This window comes from Schistocerca serialis, chromosome 5 (assembly GCF_023864345.2).
Source record: "Schistocerca serialis cubense isolate TAMUIC-IGC-003099 chromosome 5, iqSchSeri2.2, whole genome shotgun sequence".
Lineage (NCBI taxonomy): Eukaryota > Metazoa > Arthropoda > Insecta > Orthoptera > Acrididae > Schistocerca > Schistocerca serialis.
The window spans coordinates 608528852-608551122 of record NC_064642.1 but is presented as its reverse complement, the minus strand read 5'-3'; the positions used below and the strand labels follow the sequence as shown (position 1 = coordinate 608551122).

Genomic DNA, 22271 nt, shown 5'->3' with positions numbered 1-22271 from the left:
TTGCCACCCTTGGGTTTTATTTGACTAAATGTTGTTTTGAGTTTTGTATATGCTGAATCAGTCCTTCCAATAACCATTTCCTTTTTAATGTCTTTACTTTTTTTCCTGCAGTCCTTTTGCCTTGGCTTTCCTGCAATTCCTATATATTTCATTCCTAAGTGACTTACACTTCTGTATTCTGGGATTCCCTCTGAACATTTTTGTCCTCACTTCCTTCAGTCAATAAGTTTTATTTTTCTATTAATTAAGGTTTTTTCACAGTTACCCCTTTTGTACCTACATTTGTCTGTACACCTTCTGTGGTTGCCCAAATAGCGTATCGATTCTGGACAGTACAGCCTTCAAACAGAAACTTTTTGATCACCTCCAACAGTATCTTCAAATTGCTGGAGAAAAAATGGCAATAGTTTTTTCTTCTTCTTCCAGAGAACTTATTCATTTCCTGCAGGATGCTAGTGTTCTGTGGGACACAGTTTGGGAAACCCTGATGTATGGCTACTTCAACAGCACAATGCACAGAAGCTCCTGCCCATGCCCCTCTGGATGCACTGCTTGGAAGAAATGCTGCACATGACGAATCTTGCTCTGAGACAGCTTGGGGTGGGGGAGAGCGAGCCACAGATCAAACTATGCTCTTGTGAAAAACTGGCAGACATTTGAGAGCAGTGTGATGATGATGATTTTATTTGATTTGGTTATCACATTAACGTACTGCCAATTGGAGATCTAACACTGAGATCTGTTCAATGACTGAGTAACCTGTTATCTACAGAAACCTCGGTGCAAGGATGCACAGGTATGAGCCTGTGATGATGATTGTTTTCATATGAGAATATTGATATTCACAGTTCAGAGAATATTTCTGTGTCATGTATACAACTCTGTGGAATCAGCATTCCACAGTGTACAATGATACAAGACTGCACCGTAGACAAAAGTCTCGCACATGCAGTAATGTGAAACTGTGGGTCCCACAGCAGCCATGGTATTAATTTCAACTATGGAGAGGGTAGCACCGAAATTTCATCACCATGTGATCCCGTCCATATTTGACAGTTGTAACGACCCAAGCAGATGGAGTCAGTCAAAAATAATTGGTAGGTAACTCCCAAAATCCAGGTATTATCAAATATCACTTGTATATCATAGAACACAGCAAACCGGTGTTAGCAACAGTACAAGATCTTTTCAAACTGCAGATTCCAGCCAAATCAAATGGTCTGTAATGGAACACATTTCTCAAAAGTAACTTGAAATCTGGGAACTGTCTGTTGGCTTCCAGGTACTAACACAGTTGTTAAACAATTGTGTCAAACAATATACATATTCCTTGATATGGTTATAATAGAGGGAAACATTCAACACATTTTGTGTGTGTGAATTTTGTGTGTGTGAATTTTGTGTGTGTGTTTGTGTGTCTGTCGACCTGCCAGCACTTTCATTTGGTAAGTCACATCATCTTTGTTTCAGATATAATATACATATTCCATTTAATAACCATATCGGACTGCAGTTATTGCGGATTCAGGATAGAAATGATAATACTCTTCTTTACTCCGAGTGAAATTTTCCTTTTCACCAAATATAATTATAAAATCTTAAGTATGTCATCTTTCAGAATTATTGCTAAAGTCATTTGTGGATTTTTATCAGATCTGGGAAATGTGAGTATATGCTGCTAGAGCAACAAGGAATTCGCAGTCATTAAATGGGCCTTATATGGTACCAGGTACTGCATATGGAAAGGTTCGTTCTCTCTCTCTCTCTCTCTCTCTCTCTCTCTCTCTCTCTCTCTCTCTCAGTACAGTCCTCAGTACAGTCAGAAATTTCACTTGATACCCACATACAATTGTACTTTTGACAGTAAGTGTAGGTGTGGTACTGAGTCAAATGCTTTTCAGAAATCAACAATTATAGCATCTACCTGACTGCCTTGATCCAAAGCTTTCAGTAAGTCATGTGAGAAAAGTGTGAGTTGGGTTTCAGTGATCAATGTTTCTGAAATCCATGCTAGATGGCATTGAAGATGTCAATCTGTTCAAGATACCTCTTTATATTTAAGCTCACAATATGTTCCAAGAATCTACTACAAATCAATCTCTAGGATATTGGATGGTAGATTTGTGGATCACTTCTGCTATCCTTCTTGTAGACAAGTGTGACCTGTGCCTTTTTCCAAGAATTAGGCATGTCTTGATCAGCAGTGCAGCTCGGTCTCTCATGGTGCACTTTTTCTAATGTGTTTTATTCTTGTTCTCTATATTTAAAGATAAGCCATTGGGATTATTTAAATTGTGCTGTTATTCTGGACCAAATGTTTATTGGACTTTCATGTAGTTTTACTTCTGGGTTGACACTAGTTTTGTGCCACATTAATAATTTGTTTCACTAATCGTGGTCTGTTTGCTGGTGAGAAAATTCTGTCTGCACTAAGAAATTATTGTTGTCTTGCAAACTGTCTCTAACATTACCGAACTGTTACTGCTCATTCAAACAACTACAAGTGTGAGTCATTATCTCACAAACCTAACAACCACAAATTAATTGACTTCTACTATATAGTACCGCTTCAAGAAAACGAGATTATTTTTACTCTGTGTCATCACGTTAACACTTTAAAAAAAAGAAGCTACGATTAGATCTGTGGACAACTCGTTTATTTATTTATTTAAATTGTTCAATTAACAGTCCGACTGCCCTTTGTATTTGCATTCGTTACATCTGTGTTAAGACACATTGTATATGTCTTCTAAAAGTTCCTGGCACTTGCAGTACATGACCAGTGTGTGCTGTGGCACGTCCAGACTAGTGGGTCTGTGTGTCACCAGGGGGCAGGCCTATTGTTCTCGAGAAGCACCTCGTCTTTGTAACTGCATTGTCGAATAATTACTCTATCTATTTACCACACCAGTGGGAGTTCAAATAAATTGTGTTATTTTGCTGTGAATGATGTTCCATTTCCCACTGCCTAGTCCTTCCACTGCGCAAGTAACCACTGACAGCTAGCCACATATCAGGTACTTCTGTCTGATTTAAAGATCAGCAACCTTAGCGCAAACTACTGGTACTATTTGTTTGTTATTTTTTTGAAGGTAGCTAGTAAACAAGAATCTGTTTGGCAACCCAGGAAATATTAATCATAATCTTTCTAAGAAAAAGGATATCCATTTTCTTACTCGTATAAGGTGGTAGGCCCAAATCTCATTGACAGTAACAATTAATACAGAAAATCATCTGGAAACATTGCAAACATTTGTGAGGTTCTGGCGAAAAGTCAATTAAAAAACAATTGTGGCTTCCACTTGCAAGAAGCTGTCTCACCGTTATCCCTTCATTCAAACAGTACTGTAATTTTTTCTTCCATTACACCCAGTAACTACGGCTATTTTCTACACTGTGGTATCCCTGGTGGATATAGAAATGTGCTCCAACAATGAAGAACTAGAAATGCTACAGAAGATGTCACCAGCATCTGGTGGCAACCTCCACTGTAAGTGTCAACAGCAGTGTGTGGTGTGCAAACCACCACTGGAGATGGCTCATGCTTTCAAGCACTGCCTAACACTTCAGGTGATAGGGACTGATCTACTCCCAAGCCTCTGTACTGCGAGTAGTGATCACACCTCTTATTCTGAAATTGGGCTTTGATTCTCTCCCAGCTTTATCTTTTTTGACTGTGTCGATTGCCTACTGAAAGACTTCACATTTCTTTCAGTTATTGCTTGGCTCAAAATTTGCACTGCCTTACTTACAATAACTTGGTTTGAAATTTAATTCTAGACCATGTACTCCACCCTAGAGGTATCTCTTATTCAAGTTTCTGTTGGCAACAATACAAAAAACGTCTTTAATCACAGATTGTCCAACAAAACATTATGTAATTTCTCGATTTTTCCCACTGATATTGAATATCTGTAATGTCTATCACAAAGATCTTCTTTAAAAGAAATTTGACATGAATTTTATAACTGTTAAAAATGAAGCAGCAGACTCATTAATATTGGCTTTCTTTTCAATGGGTATAATCTTTACAAAAAAGAATTTAATGGTAACATCCAAGTTCATCAGTTTGAACAAAACACACACTATGTGACAACATTAAAATTTGTATAAACTGTTACACAGATAAAATTGATAGTTATAATGTCATTAAACTACCTCGCAACCTTTGACAGTTTGGCCCACTGGACGGAACATGTGACTGTTGCCCAGCTAACAACGAGCCAGCTTCTCCTCCGATGCCACCAATAGCTCAGCAGCTGAAGCAAAACCTGTTGCCATCTCATTGGTAAATGGTAGCATGCTGTGTTGAGCAATTGTTTCCAAGTTTCTCATTTCTCATAATGAAGTATAATTTAGTAAAGTATTGAAGAGTTTCACATTTTGTCACATGCTGTTATGAAAGAGTTTATATAGCAGCATTGTTTTAGTAGCAGTGTGAAATATCTCAACATGAGTTTTGGTGTAGTATCGCAAGCTGAATGGGAAATTCAAACCCACAGACTAGGTCACTAATTTTTGAGTGTGACTACTTTTAAGTCAAGTGCAATTATAGGGATCTAAGTTCAGATGTTTCAAGAGTAGTGGACAGAACAGTTGCTGCATTTAATAAGAAACGGAAAGCAAAAGGAAAGGAAGGAAGATTATAGTGACGAAATATCAACAGGCCACTCTCTTGTGGAACCACCAAGAAAAGAAAAAAAAAAAAAAAAACCAGGAAACAAAGATGGATGCACTCCAGAAGAATGAAGCACAGATCTGTTCGATATTATTAACACAAGTAACATACACATTACATTTCTTTCTAATGTCAGAAAGGAGAGTTATTTAACAGGGCATCAGTCAGATCTTCAGAACTGTCATCGTGAGTGAGATTCTGGAATGAAAAATTTTCCATGTGCAGAAGTTGATTACCAACATAAGTAACATATCAGCAAGAGGATGCCAGTACAGATATCTTTATGCAATGAGGAGCATTTTGTTCAGAAACAAGTTGGTGCTTGCCAAGACATACATCAATGTGTGTCACGCATTGACAACGGCTGCGTTCATTACACCTGAATGATTAACCATAGCCCCCTACTACGCTCTAACAGCCTCAGCACTTTCCAGGATCATATGGCAGTGAGTGATTCAGAGTATGCAACTTTTTCCCCCCACATCTGGTGCCACTCACCAACAATACTCCAGGCAGTCCTTAATTAAGGAACTGTTTATATTGAAATCACATGTGCTTGTGTAGGCTGTGAATAGTGAACATGTAATATATGTTTGCTGGATTTATTTGTTTGGAGATTATCACCTAATTGCTGTCATCTTTAAATGAAAGTAAGCAATACAGAAAGCCTATAATGTTGAAATCATTGTTGTATTCATGTTACAGCTCTGTCTGTGTGTGTGTGTGTGTGTGTGTGTGTGTGTGTGTGTGTGTGTGTGTGTGTTGAATATCTGCACTGAAAGTAAGTTGATAGTATGTTTCTGTAACATATAACATCTGAAATATACTCATTATTTGTTACAGCTGCCTTACTGCTGTATGCCGCTGTGTAAGAATGAGAAAGAAAAATCTGGATGCATCAGTTACTGCAAATTTCCAGTTGATAATTACCAAAGAAATACTTGGTAATGTGTGATTTCTTGAGTAAACTTCATGCCAAATACACTGTAAAATTCATCATTAGTTTGCAGTCAACATTTTTGGTGTATTATAAGTCTAACCCCAAGAGAAAGATTCAGAAAACAGTCAGCATTACCAGCAGATTTCCAAACTGTATTTTCTTAGAAACGTAGAATTTAAATTTTCCATAAGTAAATCACTTTTTAAGAAACTTAAGAATCAATCAATTAGACATCAGAAAAATTTTAAACTAAGCATCCTCATGGAAGATTTTGTACTTTTTTTTATTTCAGATACACAGCTTAATATTGTTAAACTTTCATCATCGGTCTAAGTAGACAGGTCTTAATAAAAGTACTGAAGGAAATAGCCTCATAAACATGCAAACATCTGATTTCAATCAATGTACACTCCTGGAAATCGAAATAAGAACACCGTGAATTCATTGTCCCAGGAAGGGGAAACTTTATTGACACATTCCTGGGGTCAGATACATCACATGATCACACTGACAGAACCACAGGCACATAGACACAGGCAACAGAGCATGCACAATGTCGGCGCTAGTACAGTGTATATCCACCTTTCGCAGCAATGCAGGCTGCTATTCTCCCATGGAGACGATCGTAGAGATGCTGGATGTAGTCCTGTGGAACGGCTTGCCATGCCATTTCCACCTGGCGCCTCAGTTGGACCAGCGTTCGTGCTGGACGTGCAGACCGCGTGAGACGACGCTTCATCCAGTCCCAAACATGCTCGATGGGGGACAGATCCGGAGATCTTGCTGGCCAGGGTAGTTGACTTACACCTTCTAGAGCACGTTGGGTGGCACGGGATACATGCGGACGTGCATTGTCCTCTTGGAACAGCAAGTTCCCTTGCCGGTCTAGGAATGGTAGAACGATGGTTTCGATGACGGTTTGGATGTACCGTGCACTATTCAGTGTCCCCTCGACGATCACCAGTGGTGTACGGCCAGTGTAGGAGATCGCTCCCCACACCATGATGCCGGGTGTTGGCCCTGTGTGCCTCGGTCGTATGCAGTCCTGATTGTGGCGCTCACCCGCACGGCGCCAAACACGCATACGACCATCATTGGCACCAAGGCAGAAGCGACTCTCATCGCTGAAGACGACACGTCTCCATTCGTCCCTCCATTCACGCCTGTCGCGACACCACTGGAGGCGGGCTGCACGATGTTGGGGCGTGAGCGGAAGACGGCCTAACGGTGTGCGGGACCGTAGCCCAGCTTCATGAAGACGGTTGCGAATGGTCCTCGCCGATACCCCAGGAGCAACAGTGTCCCTAATTTGCTGGGAAGTGGCGGTGCGGTCCCCTACGGCACTGCGTAGGATCCTACGGTCTTGGCGTGCATCCGTGCGTCGCTGCGGTCCGGTCCGGTACCAGGTCGACGGGCACGTGCACCTTCCGCCGACCACTGGCGACAACATCAATGTACTGTGGAGACCTCACGCCCCACGTGTTGAGCAATTCGGCGGTACGTCCACCCGGCCTCCCGCATGCCCACTATACGCCCTCGCTCAAAGTCCGTCAACTGCACATACGGTTCACGTCCACGCTGTCGCGGCATGCTACCAGTGTTAAAGACTGCGATGGAGCTCCGTATGCCACGGCAAACTGGCTGACACTGACGGCGGCGGTGCACAAATGCTGCGCAGCTAGCGCCATTCGACGGCCAACACCGCGGTTCCTGGTGTGTCCGCTGTGCCGTGCGTGTGATCATTGCTTGTACAGCCCTCTCGCAGTGTCCGCAGCAAGTATGGTGGGTCTGATACACCGGTGTCAATGTGTTCTTTTTTCCATTTCCAGGAGTGTATATAAATCTCAATTAATGGATTTGATACATTCCCATGATATTAATTCAAGAATTTGCTAAACATAGTGTCGAATTTTGTGGCAAGCACTCTCCCACACTTACGAATTTGTGATGTAAGAAAACAGTTGGAAACACACATATCACCAGAACTAGAAAAAGCAGCTTCTTTTACCGCAACAGTAGGAAAACCATCTCATACTGCTTACTGCTCTCGTGTGTAAATATTTCCCATCAGATGTAATGAAGCAGACAGCTTCCTTTGCTACAGGAGCTCACAAAAAACTGAAATTTTTGATCTCCAGACCACTGAATGGAAAGGTGCTGCATGTTTAACACCATAAACTCTCCATCTGGTATCAGGTAGTAACAGTCTGAAGTCAGCGTTCTGCAGCAACTGGCTGAACTTCATATCATAACAAGTGCTGGTAAGGAGTGTTGAGGCTGGTAGAGCATGTTAGCGAGCCATGGAATAACAAGAGCAGCAACAGGGAAAAGTGGCAGGACAGAAGACAATGTCCACTGCTGCACACGGTTCTTCCCCAGTTGAGTCATACCAAGAATGTACTTTTGTAAACATGGATCCAAGAGGCATTGCTGGAAGAACAGATTGAAGTGAAGCTCATTTCTATCTGCTCCATGCATAGTTCCTGGTCTGTGGAACAGAACAGTGATTCTTCCCCTGGAGGCATGCCACTTACTTCATAATATTGTAACATTTTAAAAATTTTCACTGCTGGCCAATTAACAACCACATGCTGAAAGTAGGCAAGGTATTCACAGTGCAAGCTGACAACGCACTTCCTCTCTTCCTGCTTTGCATGGAACTGTCAAAAGTCAGAAGTTATTTTAATTGCACAATAACTTACGTTGTTTGACACAATCAGCAACATAATAAAAACAAAATTATATTGTTACCAGTGCTCGGCCAAGAACATTTCATCTTGCACTATGGACTAGGTAACAGTTAATCTCGTCTTCCCCAAACCCAGTCTTCTCTATTTGCTTCTTATGAACCACAATATAACACGTTACGGTAAAAACTAATGTTCCAAAACAATACAAGAAATTAAGTTTCATCACTTTTTCCAACAAATAAAAAAATGGTTGAAATGGCTCTCAGCACTATGGGACTTAACTGCTGAGGTCATCAGTCCCCTAGAACTTAGAACTACTTAAACCTAACTAACCTAAGGACATCACACACATCCATGCCCAAGGCAGGATTCGAACCTGCGACCGTAGCGGCAGCGCGGTTCTGGACTGAAGCACCTAGAACCTCTCGGCCACAGTGGCCGGCTTCTAACAAATAGACATATTTAGCCAATAACAGCCCCTTTGCAATATTTAATCAATACCATGTTTCAATTTGAAATGGCACCATACTTAGCATTTACTTACAAATTAATTCAAATCCTTTTATGACAAAGTACAGAAATTAGAGTTTTAATGCCTGTAGACATGTATAAATTTAAGTGTTATTTCTTTGATTGTATCCTTCAAATAACAGGACAACAATAAAAATTTAAAGATTTACAAATTCACGCAAAATTTCAAACCTTTAAGTAGAAACAACTAGGAGTAAATTCAATCACATCACATAAACTTTCTAGGATTACAAACCTGAACAACAACACAAATCCATATGTCTCAATCAGCATACCGACTAATGGCCAACCAAATAAAACAACAAGAATGCCTGCAAAGAAGGCAACAGACGCTCGAACTTTGTGTCTCTGGAAGAAGAATCTGAACGTCCGTTCTAATCCAATCACACATGCTAATCCTGAGATGAAAAGTATCTGTAACAAATGGAGGGATAATTTCAAAATGTTATACCTGGAAGTTCTAGACAGCAGTAAAAACATATTAAAGGAAAATTTAATAATAATGAAGTTCATTGCAGTCAGTTTCACAGAATGTTTCAAGTCTGCATTGTAATAATGTTGAAAGAAACTATTTGTGAAAAAGTAAACTGAACTTCATAAAACTGCAAACAGCTGTTAAGCTGCTTAAGGCTTTTACCAGTAGAGTGGTAGGAGAAACATACAAATGGTGAGTCAGCATACTTCAATGCAGCCTTCGACAAAGAATTAATCATGAGCTCTTGAAATTATTTATGCAAGTATTTGATTGCAATAAACTTTGTGGTCAAACAGAGTGGCAACTTTGTTGCATTAAAAGAATTCCCAGTATTTTCAGATTGAAATTCTTAACTCACTCTGATCCAATTTTTGTTGTATGTAGGACCAAATTTTACTTTACTAATTTTCAGAGCAAATTATATTTTTTTAACTACCAGGTCACTTGTTAGCAATTATAACGATTTCAGCTAGGATTTACAGTTTCATCATTAGCTCTGTAAGTGAGAGGCTCTTCCTGCCCCTGGAAAATTCATTGTTATAGTTTTCTGTTACCATTCCATACCATGCTGTGTCACTGTATGAAAGCCTCAAGGACATGAGAAAGCCTCACAGCAACATGCTTCAAACTGCTGTAGCTGGAATATACCAATAGACAGCGATAGCAAAGATGTATCATGTTTCAGACTGAACACTTTTCACATTGTAGTCACAGTTAACTTTCAGCATGTCATTGCAAGAAAGCAGGTAAAGTACTACTTCTCACTGAAATTAGTAGAAAAAGAACTGAAGCCTAAATGTTTAATGTGAGCTACAATGTGTGTGTTCAAATATAGATTCATTTTTATATCTCATATAGAATTAGGAAAAAGCCTTGGCATTTGTGAGAATGACAAATTCACTGCTACATGATAGAACTCACACACCTTACACACTGTCACACCCACAATCACGCAAAACATAACTGACCTGGAGCCCGACAAGCCAGGAACAATAACGATGATTTCTGGGTTGACAAGCAATAAACACAACATTTCAATGCTCTTCTCAGACTTTCCTTACACAACTTCACAACAGATTACTTCTGAACCAGAATCTTCAAGCAATTCAAAACAAATTTCCTCTGAACTCTCCTTTCCATGAACAAACAGTTCAACTCCCCCTAGGGGAGTTTCCAGTAATTCAGTTTCCCTGAGAATTCCCAATTTTCCGCCCCCCCCCCCAGAAAAGTCATTACCCTGTCAAAAGAAATGTGGTTGCTGATAGTTTCTGCTAGTAACATGGCAAACACCAGTGTTTTACTTTTCACCAACATCAATGTAAAGACTGTCCATTACAATAGTTACAAGTAATTTGAGGCAATATAAAAATGAAAAATTGATATCACTAATAATAAATTTCCATTAAAATTTTAGTCTCAAAAAACTGCAAGAAATGCCAAGTAAATCAGCACACTATACACAACTTCTTTTCAATATTTACACTCATTCATATTATAATTACTTTGCCTCTATTTTCTTCTTCTTCTTCTTCTTCTTCTTTTTCTTCTTCTTCTTTTTCTTCTCCTCCTCCTCAAGAATTTCTCTGGCAATATTTTGTGGACAGTGTAGAATAACAAGATGACAGAAGTTATTTTGAATATATTATCACTATAGTATAAACTAAACAGAACTAACTGAAGGCATCACTTGTTACATTCTCTACTCCCTACAATCTTGTTTTGGAGAATCCTGAGTGTTCCTTTCCCTTATATAATTACACAACCGGGAAAAAAATTAGTTCATCCTTTTAGAGGTTTCCAATTCACTCAATATTTATTGCTGCAACATTGCATAAGGTGTACATGAAATGATTACATTTCGACATCACTAACACATGCGATTCTGAGGTATCACCCATGCTGGAACACCCATATTAGTATGTGACGTAGCCTGCACGAGTGACAATACAGGTACTGACTAGCATCCAGTTGATCGTACAAATGGACAATACTGTCCTGGGATGTATTATACCATGCCAGCTCAACCCGTCCACTTAGTTCTGTAAGAGTGTACAAATGTTTGTTTGGAGACAAGTCTGCAGATTGTGCTGGCGAGGCAAGTTGCTGTGTACTGGTTAGCATCCCCTCCGGGAACATCAAAGATGAACGAGAGCTGTGGCTTATCGTACCCCAGACCACAAGGCCTGCGGTGGGGCCAGTGTGACCGGCGAATGCACTCTATGGGACAGTGCTCTCCAGGTCTAGGTTGTGCAATTGACTATCACTTGCTTGCAGGCAGAATCTAGTTTCATTGCTGAAGGCCATGGCACACCATTCCATTTTCCAAAAGATCCTCTGACCGCTCCAGTCAAGCCGTGTACATTGGTGCTGTGGCATGAGTGGGAGACGGGCTAAAGGTGTGTATGCCTGGAGTCCACTACTAGTAAGCAGTTCGCAACAGTTCACGTTGACATGCCTGGGCTCACAAGCCCTCTTATATGTGTTGTAGCTGTACGATCTGCCACTGCTGCCCTTACAATATGGGCACTTGTGCTGTGGATGACCAGAACCTCATCTATAAGTGAGAGACCACTGATACCAGCACCATTGCACAACTGATCCAGCACGTCCAACTTGTGTGGCAATTATCCAAAAGGACCATCTCATTACTCATAAGACCATAATTTGACTGCTTTCGAACTTTCTCGGTTGGCTGTAGGAAGCAGAGTGTGGCTTGATTGCTTCACATGTTTGTACCACACTGGCCCTTCTAGCTGTTACCATTCCCTATCTAAGGGTAGGCACAGATGATGCTGTGGTGCTATGCCAATATGCTATCTTTTGATGGATGATAAACTATTATCAGTATATCTACTATCTTCAGGTGGCATATGCTGTCATCAGATAAGAATCTGATGTCGTTTGTACAGGTGGCCTAATTTTTTCTGATAGTGTATTTGCTTTTTGTACTTTTTCCTTTTTCTGAAGAACAAAGTAGTTGTTTTAAAACTTCTTTCGTCTCATTATTAGGTCTGCTATGTGTGATAATTTCAGTAACACTAATGCTATCAGTATTTGAAATACTCATTTTCTATAGGGCCTATATAATATTTCACCGTAAGCAATAATGCTAAGAACAATTAAAACCATAGCTCAAAGCAACAGAACCAAAGGAAGCAGGTACACAGGCTTCAAACTTTGCTTAAAATCATCCAAAAATCATTAACTCAACTAAATTTCTCTGCGTGGTAATGCTGTCTAGAAGGTATGTTATCAAATTAAATACTTGATTCGTCTTCTTTGCATTTTCATCATTTCCAAATTAGTTACAGTGGAAAAAATGAAAAGATCATATTTGCATCACCTGGGAAAAGAGGAAGACAATATTAACACTATTAGTGTTTGTGGGATCATTGCAGAATGACTCACCTACCCATACCACAAAATTATGCATAGAAATCCGGCTGATTCCAGAAGTAACAGGGGTGACATTATCTCTTATTTGAACCATACCACTGAAAATGAAAGATGAAAATCTCTAAAAAGGTGATCATTTCAGATGACAGTAGCACAAATTATGATCAATGCTGCACCCAGAGTGACAACCAAGAAAAGTAGTCTGGACGGTGAACAATGAGCAAGAGCACTACTTGCCAAGCTTCCTTTTACATCTTGGCATTTTGCAGAAAGCATCTGATGGTGTGTACATTGGAGGGGTGTCTGGTGCAGAAAGTGACCTTTTTTTATAAAGAAAGCAGATTTTGCCTTTGAGTCCACATCATCAGCTACCACAACAGTATTGAAAAGTTAATGAGGCTGTGGCATACAGAGACAGATATCAAATTGTATGGGGAACTGAACACCACAATCAATGAAAATTAATTGCAGGAACTATGAACAGTGCCTATTCTTTCATAACCTACCTACTCTGTTGCTATTTTGCAATATCAGAGGTGTTTTCCAGTAATACACATAGCCTGTGCAGTCTTCTCATATTACCTTGCAATCTAAGATAATAAATTTCCCTGGCTGTCTTGTGCACCACATGTGACCACATCTGGCTAAATACATTAGCGTGAAGATCCTTCAGACAGCTTTGATAACAGATGGTGGATAAGAAAAACTTCTCAAGACGAATTCTCTATGCTTGATGAAATGACACTGCAGGTAGGAAGTACTTACAAAACTTAAGTTATCTACGAAAATCTGTTCATAGTTCCACAGCAGTGTTTGCCCTTCTTCAGAAGGTTTTTGCCTTAGTTTCCTTGTGGGTTTTCTTCTTTTAACTACACTTCTCTAAGCAGATGACTAGGCAGCAGGGCAGAAATAGCTGTTTCTGGGCCGAGACTCTCAATGGCGTTGCTGGTTTGTAGGGGGCTGTAGCATAAAAACATCTGTTTTTTATAACTTTCCATACCACACAATGCTGTAGTGAAAGATGGGGCAAATTCCAGAGATAACAGTGGCTTTGAAGTTTTTTAAGTATCAACATACAAATTTCTCATTATCCTGTAACTCTGAATTCTTTATTCGTCAGCATCTCTGCTCCCCACATGTTATGATTGACTATGCAATAAACACCAGTAACAAGCTGAATTAGTTGGTACTGTTTCACCTATCACTGAGCCGCAGTTATTAATGTAGCTTCACCGCTATATGATACGGGACTGATTTGATACACAACACATGTTCCAAACCACCAAGTCTTCCAGTCAGTTCTGCTAAGACACTGAGCAATAAGACCCATCCTGTATCTATAAGCTAATCTGTACACAATTGTCGACAAACATACGGGGAAACCAAGGCGCACAGATGCCTTAGGTATTGCACATTAACAAGAGAACACATTTTATTTATATGATATTTTGGAGCCTGTCTTGTTCTGAAGTATGATGCAAAGTTTCTTCAGACATGCACGCATTCTGGTTGAAACCTGAAATGGATAACAGTGAGATTTTTGGGGAAAATTTAAGTGTTTATCAAAAGGATAGGCTAATGGGGAATGGAAATGATGTATTAGTCACACTACACAAGAAACCCAAGAAAAAGATAGAAATTGAAGTTACATGTAACACTGTTAGGGCAAAAATCAATATCAGCAGTGAACATAAATTGGCAATTGGATCCTCCTATTGCACACCAGAATCATCTCTGGATGTTAGCAAAAACTTTACAGAAAACCCCAATTCGTTTGTACATAAGTTCCCCAAACATAATCTAATCATCAGGAGACATCAAACATCCTGTTTACTAAATGCATTCTCTGTACTACCTAAAACAGATGGTTTGGAACCCCACTCATGATGGAAACATATTGGACCTAATGGTAACAAACAGACCTGACCTCTTTGAGCATGTCCACATCAAAACTGCTATCAGTGATCATGTTGTGGCTGTGGCAACAATGATCACCACAGTACAAAGGACAACTAAAACAAGCAGAAAGAGTCGAGTAGTGGCACCTCTCAATGAGGAGCTTGAAACCTCCAGCACAGAGCAGGAGCAAGCAGAAGAACTATGGCTCAAGTTTAAAAGAATAGTTGACCAAGCACTGGATATATACAGGGTTATTACAAATGATTGAAGCGATTTCACAGCTCTACAATAACTTTATTATTTGAGATATTTTCACAATGCTTTGCACACACATACAAATACTCAAAAAGTCTTTTTAGGCATTCACAAATGTTCGATATGTGCCCCTTTAGTGATTCGGCAGACATCAAGCCGATAATCAAGTTCCTCCCACACTCGGCGCAGCATGTCCCCATCAATGAGTTCGAAAGCATCGCTGATGCGAGCTCACAGTTCTGGCACGTTTCTTGGTAGAGGGGGTTTAAACACTGAATCTTTCACATAACCCCACAGAAAGAAATCGCTTGGGGTTAAGTCGGGAGAGCGTGGAGGCCATGACATGAATTGCTGATCATGATCTCCACCACGACCGATCCATCGGTTTTCCAATCTCCTGTTTAAGAAATGCCGAACATCATGATGGAAGTGCGGTGGAGCACCATCCTGTTGAAAGATGAAGTCGGCGCTATCGGTCTCCAGTTGTGGCATGAGCCAATTTTCCAGCATGTCCAGATACACGTGTCCTGTAACGTTTTTTTCGCAGAAGAAAAAGGGACCGTAAACTTTAAACCGTGAGATTGCACAAAACACGTTAACTTTTGGTGAATTGCGAATTTGCTGCACGAATGCGTGAGGATTCTCTACCGCCCAGATTCGCACATTGTGTCCGTTCACTTCACCATTAAGAAAAAATGTTGCTTCATCACTGAAAACAAGTTTCGCACTGAACGCATCCTCTTCCATGAGCTGTTGCAACCGCGCCGAAAATTCAAAGCGTTTGACTTTGTCATTGGGTGTCAGGGCTTGTAGCAATTGTAAACGGTAAGGCTTCTGCTTTAGCCTTTTCCGTAAGATTTTCCAAACCGTCGGCTGTCGTATGTTTAGCTCCCTGCTTGCTTTATTCGTCGACTTCCGCGGGCTACGCATGAAACTTGCCCGCACGCGTTCAACCATTTCTTCGCTCACTGCAGGCCGACCCGTTGATTTCCCCTTACAGAGGCATCCAGAAGCTTGAAACTGTGCATACCATCGCTGAATGGAGTTAGCAGTTGGTGGACCTTTGTTGAACTTCGTCCTGAAGTGTCGTTGCACTGTTATGACTGACTGATGTGAGTGCATTTCAAGCACGACATACGCTTTCTCGGCTCCTGTTGCCATTTTGTCTCACAGCGCTCTCGAGCGCTCTGGGGGCAGAAACCTGAAGTGCGGCTTCAGCCGAACAAAACTTTATGAGTTTTTCTACATATCTGTAGTGTGTCGTGACCATATGTCAATGAATGGAGCTACAGTGAATTTATGAAATCGCTTCAATCATTTGTAATAGCCCTGTATATGTGCCCAGCAGAACAGTCCATAACGGGAGAGAACCTCCGTAGTATACAGTCACTATAAAGGAACTTCTAAAGAAACAGAGATTACTGAATAATAGATGAAAAGCAAAGTTTAGGACTACAGACAGAGAGATGCTGAATGAAACATGTTTGACTGTCAAGAGAGCAATGTGTGATGCCATCAATGACCACTACAGCAAAATATTGTCAATTGATCTTTCACAGAACCCAAAGAAATTATGTTGTATGAAAAGGCACCAAGCCATTGCTAGCGAATGAGATAAGAACTGAAACAGAGGGTAGCAAAGCAACAGCGGAAATGCATAACCCTCTATTCAAAGGTTTCTTTACTAAGGAAAACCCAGGAGAATTGTCCCAATTTGATCCTCATACAACTGGAAAGATGAATGAAACAGGCCAACTAGCATCAATTCCGTATACACTGATCATGTGAAACCCAATTTGCACTTTTCTCACATGACATACTGAAAGCTCTGGATAAGGCAGTCCGGTAGATGCAGTATTTATTGATTTCCGAAAAGCATTTGACCCACTACCACACTTATGCTTATTGTCGAAAGTTCCACCACATGGAATATCAAGTGAAATATGTGACTAGATTACGCACTTTGTGGTAGGGAGGGCACACCAGATTGTTTTAGAAGGAGAGTCATCGTCAGATGTAGAAGTAACTCCAGATGTGCCCCACCGAAATTTGTTGGGACACTTGCTCTTCATTTTGTATATTAACGTCCTTGTTGACAGTATCAACAGTAACCTCAGACTATTTGCAGATGATGCAATTATCTGTAACAAAGCACTGTCTAAAAGAAGTTGTACAAATATTCATTCAGGTCTTGATAAGATTTCAAAGTGGTGCAAAGATTGGCAACTTGCTTTAAATGTTCAGAAATGTACTAGGTCTACAACTTTGCTTCCGCCATTTTTTCTCGAAGCTTGGGGGTTTATTGTGATAAACTTACAAAAAAATTATTATTCATAGCATTGCCCATCACTGGCCACTACATTCTCCCATCTTTAGGATAGCATACGAATCCTGTGGCGGAAGAACTGGGCATCTTTTGTGGGGATCCATGAATCAATTCAATTTTGCATTTGTCCATATGATCGGAATTGCTGGTCAACCAGACTGTATGCCACTGATCAAAAAAGGTGGTAGTAAGAGAGAGCAATATATGGAGAATACAGCGGGAGGGATAGGACTTCTCATTTCAACATCTACATGTATATTCCGACAGGTTCTGCTACATGGGATCGAGCACTGACCAGCTGCAAACTTATCTTTACGTGTCTATCACTGTATTGTGGCCGTTTGTGTTTCAGTGCTGGGCTCGAATGCATCAACTGCTTTCGATAATAATGTCCTGTGACTGTCTCCGTCTGTTTCAGTAGCTACGAAAACTTTCTGTCTTCCACTGCCATGCCGGTCTTTGACATCAAAATCACCGTTCTTAAGGCGTTGAAAACATTCTCTGCATGTTCTTCCACTAACCGTTTCCTCACCATTGGTCTTACACAGCATTTTACGAGCCACAGCCGCAGATTTCTTCATGTCTAGGCAGAAAATTAAAACTTCCCGCAAATGGCAAGAAATGGGTTCGTAAGTTGACGTACTTAATTGAGAAAAACCTTATGATGCAATCACAAATAGACTAATATTTTTATGGCATTATGTTTACAGATGCCTAAGCTTATTGTATTACACCTATGACCAACCACCCGAAACCCAATTGCCGCTACTGCTGTCTATTGCAAAATGGCAGAAGCAAAGTTGTAGACCTAATAAAACTATGCACTTCATAAAACGAAAGAATGTAGTATCCTATGACAATAATATCAAAAAGGCACTATAGGAATAGGCCAATTCATACAGATACCTGGGTGCAACGCTTTGTAGGGATATGAAATGGAATGATCATATAGGTTCAGTTGTGGGTAAACCAGGTAATAAACGTCGGTTTATTGGTAGAATACTGGGGAACTGCAATCAATCTACAAAGGAGATTGCTTACAAACCACTCTTGTGACTCATTCTAATATTGCTGAAGAGTGTGGGACCTGTACCAAATACAAACAACAGGTGACATTGAACATATACAGAGAAGGGCAGTACGAATTGTCACAGGTTTGTTTGACTCGTGGGAGAGAGTGATGATGAAAAAAAAAAAAAAAAATCAAGTGGCAGACTAAGACAGACATGAACTAACCCAAGAAAGTCTACTAAAATAGATTCAAGAACCAGCCTTAAATGATGATTCTAGGTTTATACTACAACCCCATAAGTATCACTCACACAGGGATCATAAGAACAAGATTAGAATAATTACAGCATGCACAGAGGCATTCGAACGATCATTCTTCCCATACTTTATACGTGAGTGAAACGGCAAGGAACCCAATAACTAGTATGACAGTATTCTCTGCCATAAACTTCGCAGTGATTTGCAGAGTATGGATGTGGATGTAGCTGTAGCTGATGTAGGGGCAGACATTGTCATGACAGTCATTATGAAATACATGAAATGTATTCACATTTGCAAATATGGACTACCATCAGCTATAGGCCTATAATGGAAAGACAGTAACAAAAATTTGTGCTGGACCAGGACTCAAACCCAGATTTCCCACTTATCATGAGCTATCTGAGTGCCACTCACAGCCAGACCAAAATACTGTATGTCAACAACTATGTCTCTACAACATGCAGTAGTACATTCACTATGTATAGTCCCATATAGGCGAGACATCTGAAATTAAAGCCATTTGCCTAGTGTCATGATTCCATTAGCAGATGGTTGCCCATATTCACAAGTGCTAATACATTTCGTGCATTTCATTTATATTTTATTTTCACATGCTGGGCACTGTTCACATCCTCTACTTACCACACTTGAAAATATGATTTTCTTTTTCAAACTATCACAGACAGACAGGTAATATGCACTGCAGTCAACAGAATCATAAATAGGCTATTGCTTCTCTAGTTTAATTGATAGGGGACTGCTCAATTGTTCATTACCAGTACCCAAATAATTAAGGTGGGGAAAGCCCACTACACCTGAACTGTGTCTTTTCCTAAGTCTACTGTTACATTTATTTTTCACAATGAACACTAGGATGGTTAAGTCCTCTACTTTACCCCCTTGCATTTTACATCATTTATGTATGAAATAGGTACATTATAAGCACCAAATAATTGTTTGAGACTTGTCCATATTATATTTGATCCATCAACCTCTCTAGAAGTGTTTTTCTACAGCAAAAAGTGTGTTAAATATGGTAAAGCATATCAAATATGAAGCAAAAGAGGACATCAAGCTTTGCTAGAGATTAATCTGTTTATCACCATCTATTCTGCATTCACATTCATTGGCTTAATCAAGTCACAACCAAATAATCACCTTTAAATGTAATCCAGACAGTTAAGTGGGATATATATCAGTTTCAACACAATCGGTTTTTCTGAGAGCTCACAATCACACTGAACACCGAGATTTGTGTTGTTACAAAACATCTTCAGAGCAATTTGTTTCAAGTCCTGGACCCATGATCAATGTAAAAACAAATGTAACAGTAATCTGCAAAAGGAGTCTATACAATCCTAACAGTTAATAATTTTGTCAATTTAAGATATTCCTTAAACGCTTGATCAAAATTATACACTGACTCAGAAAATCAATTCCTAATATTCTTTTACACACACACACACACACACACACACACACACACAAATCAGCAACAGAGAAACATGGAAAGTCTGCAAATAAAGTAGTGTGACAATGTTTTACAGTTATAGACGCAAATACTCACATTTCCAAGGGCTAACAGGCCCTTGTCAAATAGGAGCAGCACGCCAAGGAATAGAAATGCTATCCCGAAACCAGCCAAACCAACACCAATTTCTGAAAATGAACAATATTTCATACGAAAATTGAATTCACAGCAGAGCATAATATCCCATTTCACCAGCTTTGCAACATGTAGCTATTAACAGCTCATATTATTAATAAAAAAATTAATAAAAACTGAGCCGAAACTTTTCAGAATAGTAAATTAAAGAAAGAACAAGTTAGACCTAGTAATATTCTGATGTGTCACTTTTCGTAAAACATTATTCGATAAATGGGGTAACCTGTTGCTTCCAATTGAAAAACTGCAATATAGTAAGTTATTCCAAAAACATTAAGCGAAATTAACAAACTGGACCGCAAGCTATGTCTTTTTCCATTTTAAAGTATGCAAGTCTTAACCGTTAACTGCTGACGATAAACGCGCTGAAAATGTTCGTATACATGTAACACTCATATAACATATTAGCAGTTCCAGTTTACTATAATGTATTCGAATATTTCGACATCTCCTAACAACTGTTGAAAGAAGTTAGTACTACATTTAAATGTTCTGGATTTGTGTTATGCTTTCTGACATTCTCCAGAGCCACGAGAATCATATCATTTTTAGGCCGAGGGAACGAAAACTGAATCTAATCTGATCTTTATTAACCCATTTCATAAGTAGCACTCTTATGCCGAATAAGATTTACAAACTACTGTTAAAGAGGGGATGAAACAAATTACTTTTTCTAATATTGTTCAAATAATTTGGCTCTTGAAAGAATCCCAAGCTCTCATGGTGTATTTATAAAATATAACACAATGTCATATATTTGTCTGGAGAAAATTTAGTGCGGCTCACTTACTTTGAACATCCGTGATTTCGAACATTTTCTTTCTATTTCTATACGTGTATTCTGCAGTGAAAACACTTCTCACAAATCCATACGGCGTCTACACCTCCACGTCATCCGCGCATTGTCGGCGTCTCGCAAACTCCGAATTTCGGATAACATCAAGCAAACTATAGTCGTGCATCACCCGTATTTATTCACAGCAGCTAGTGTTGATAGACCCATTTATCACACAAATATCATAAACACTATTCATCACTTATATGTCAGAGATGTGCCAAAATTTCAACTACATTTCGCGCACTGCGCAAAGAGTACCAAACATCACATAGGACCGCGAGAGACAAACTTTCGCTGGAATGCGCGAAGTGACGTTAAAAAAGTACCTTTTATTAATGGATTTTCTGCAATCCGAGTAGGTACTAGTTAATCAAATGCCAGGATTATTGCATTTATCTTAAGTTTACTGACAGTTCCCGGACGATTTCAGTGCCATTACTCCTGACATCATACACACAGTAGCTTTATTTTGAAAAGTGCTGAACTATTGGATTAAGAGGTGGACGAAATATCCATTTAATAGAAGCAACGACACTAGAGGTATGTTCCCTTTGCACAAAATTAAAAATCTACTTTTAACAACGTGTCTTTTTAAATAAACAGTTCTTAAAAAAGTTTGTTTTCATAAATAAAAATAAAGGAACAGAATTTGCTGAAGGGCAGACCATAAAAGCAGTTTAAAGGTACTAGATAAAGAATAATGTGTAAAGGCCCGTCCACACGCAACGATCTCTCTGCGCAAATGTCTGCGCACATCATATCTGCGCAGACAGATCGTTGCGTGTGGACAGAAGATTTGCGCCAACCTGAGGTGTGTGCAAAACTGGAAGTTGGAGCTAGAGGTCTGAGCGAAACCTCTCAAATCTGTGGGTTCAAACCACATCTGCGCAGACAAGTTGGAGCGTGTGGACAGGAGATCGTCGCAAATCTGACGCGAAACAGCTGTTAGCTCAACCTAGTGTTTGTATTTGAGCGCACAGGGCATTAAAATGGCTGATACTCGTCAGTGTTCTCGAGAGTTTGTAAGTGAATTCATTGAAATAAATAGAAACCACCCATGTTTGTGGAAGATTAAGAGTAAAGAATATAGTGACCGAGACAAAAAGACAGCAGCATACAATGTTCTAATTGAAAAATTGTGGGCAGTTGACGCCTCGGCAAACAGAGAAACAGTAATTTAAAAAAAACTCGTTGCGAACTGTTTATCGAAAAGAGTCATCCAAAGTTCAGAAATCTAGAAGATCTGGTGTAGGAGTACATCAAGTATACCAGCCAACGTTATAGTATTTTGATCTGCTTGGCTTT

At 39.7% G+C, this 22271-nt stretch overlaps 1 protein-coding gene across 1 annotated transcript in view; it reads right to left on the bottom strand.

Annotated features, from left to right (window-relative positions):
- Nucleotides 1-21228, bottom strand: part of LOC126481364 (vesicle transport protein GOT1B) — a 28293-nt gene extending 7065 nt beyond the window's left edge. Inside the window, exons 1-3 of the mRNA XM_050105073.1 lie at nucleotides 20919-21228; nucleotides 20030-20121; nucleotides 9075-9253 (exon numbers count right to left, since the gene is read on the bottom strand). Coding sequence (XP_049961030.1) covers nucleotides 9075-9253; nucleotides 20030-20121; nucleotides 20919-20943 — 296 coding nt within the window. The 5' untranslated portion in view covers nucleotides 20944-21228. The remainder of the gene's footprint in view (nucleotides 1-9074; nucleotides 9254-20029; nucleotides 20122-20918) is intronic.
- Nucleotides 21229-22271: the final 1043 nt, after the last annotated feature.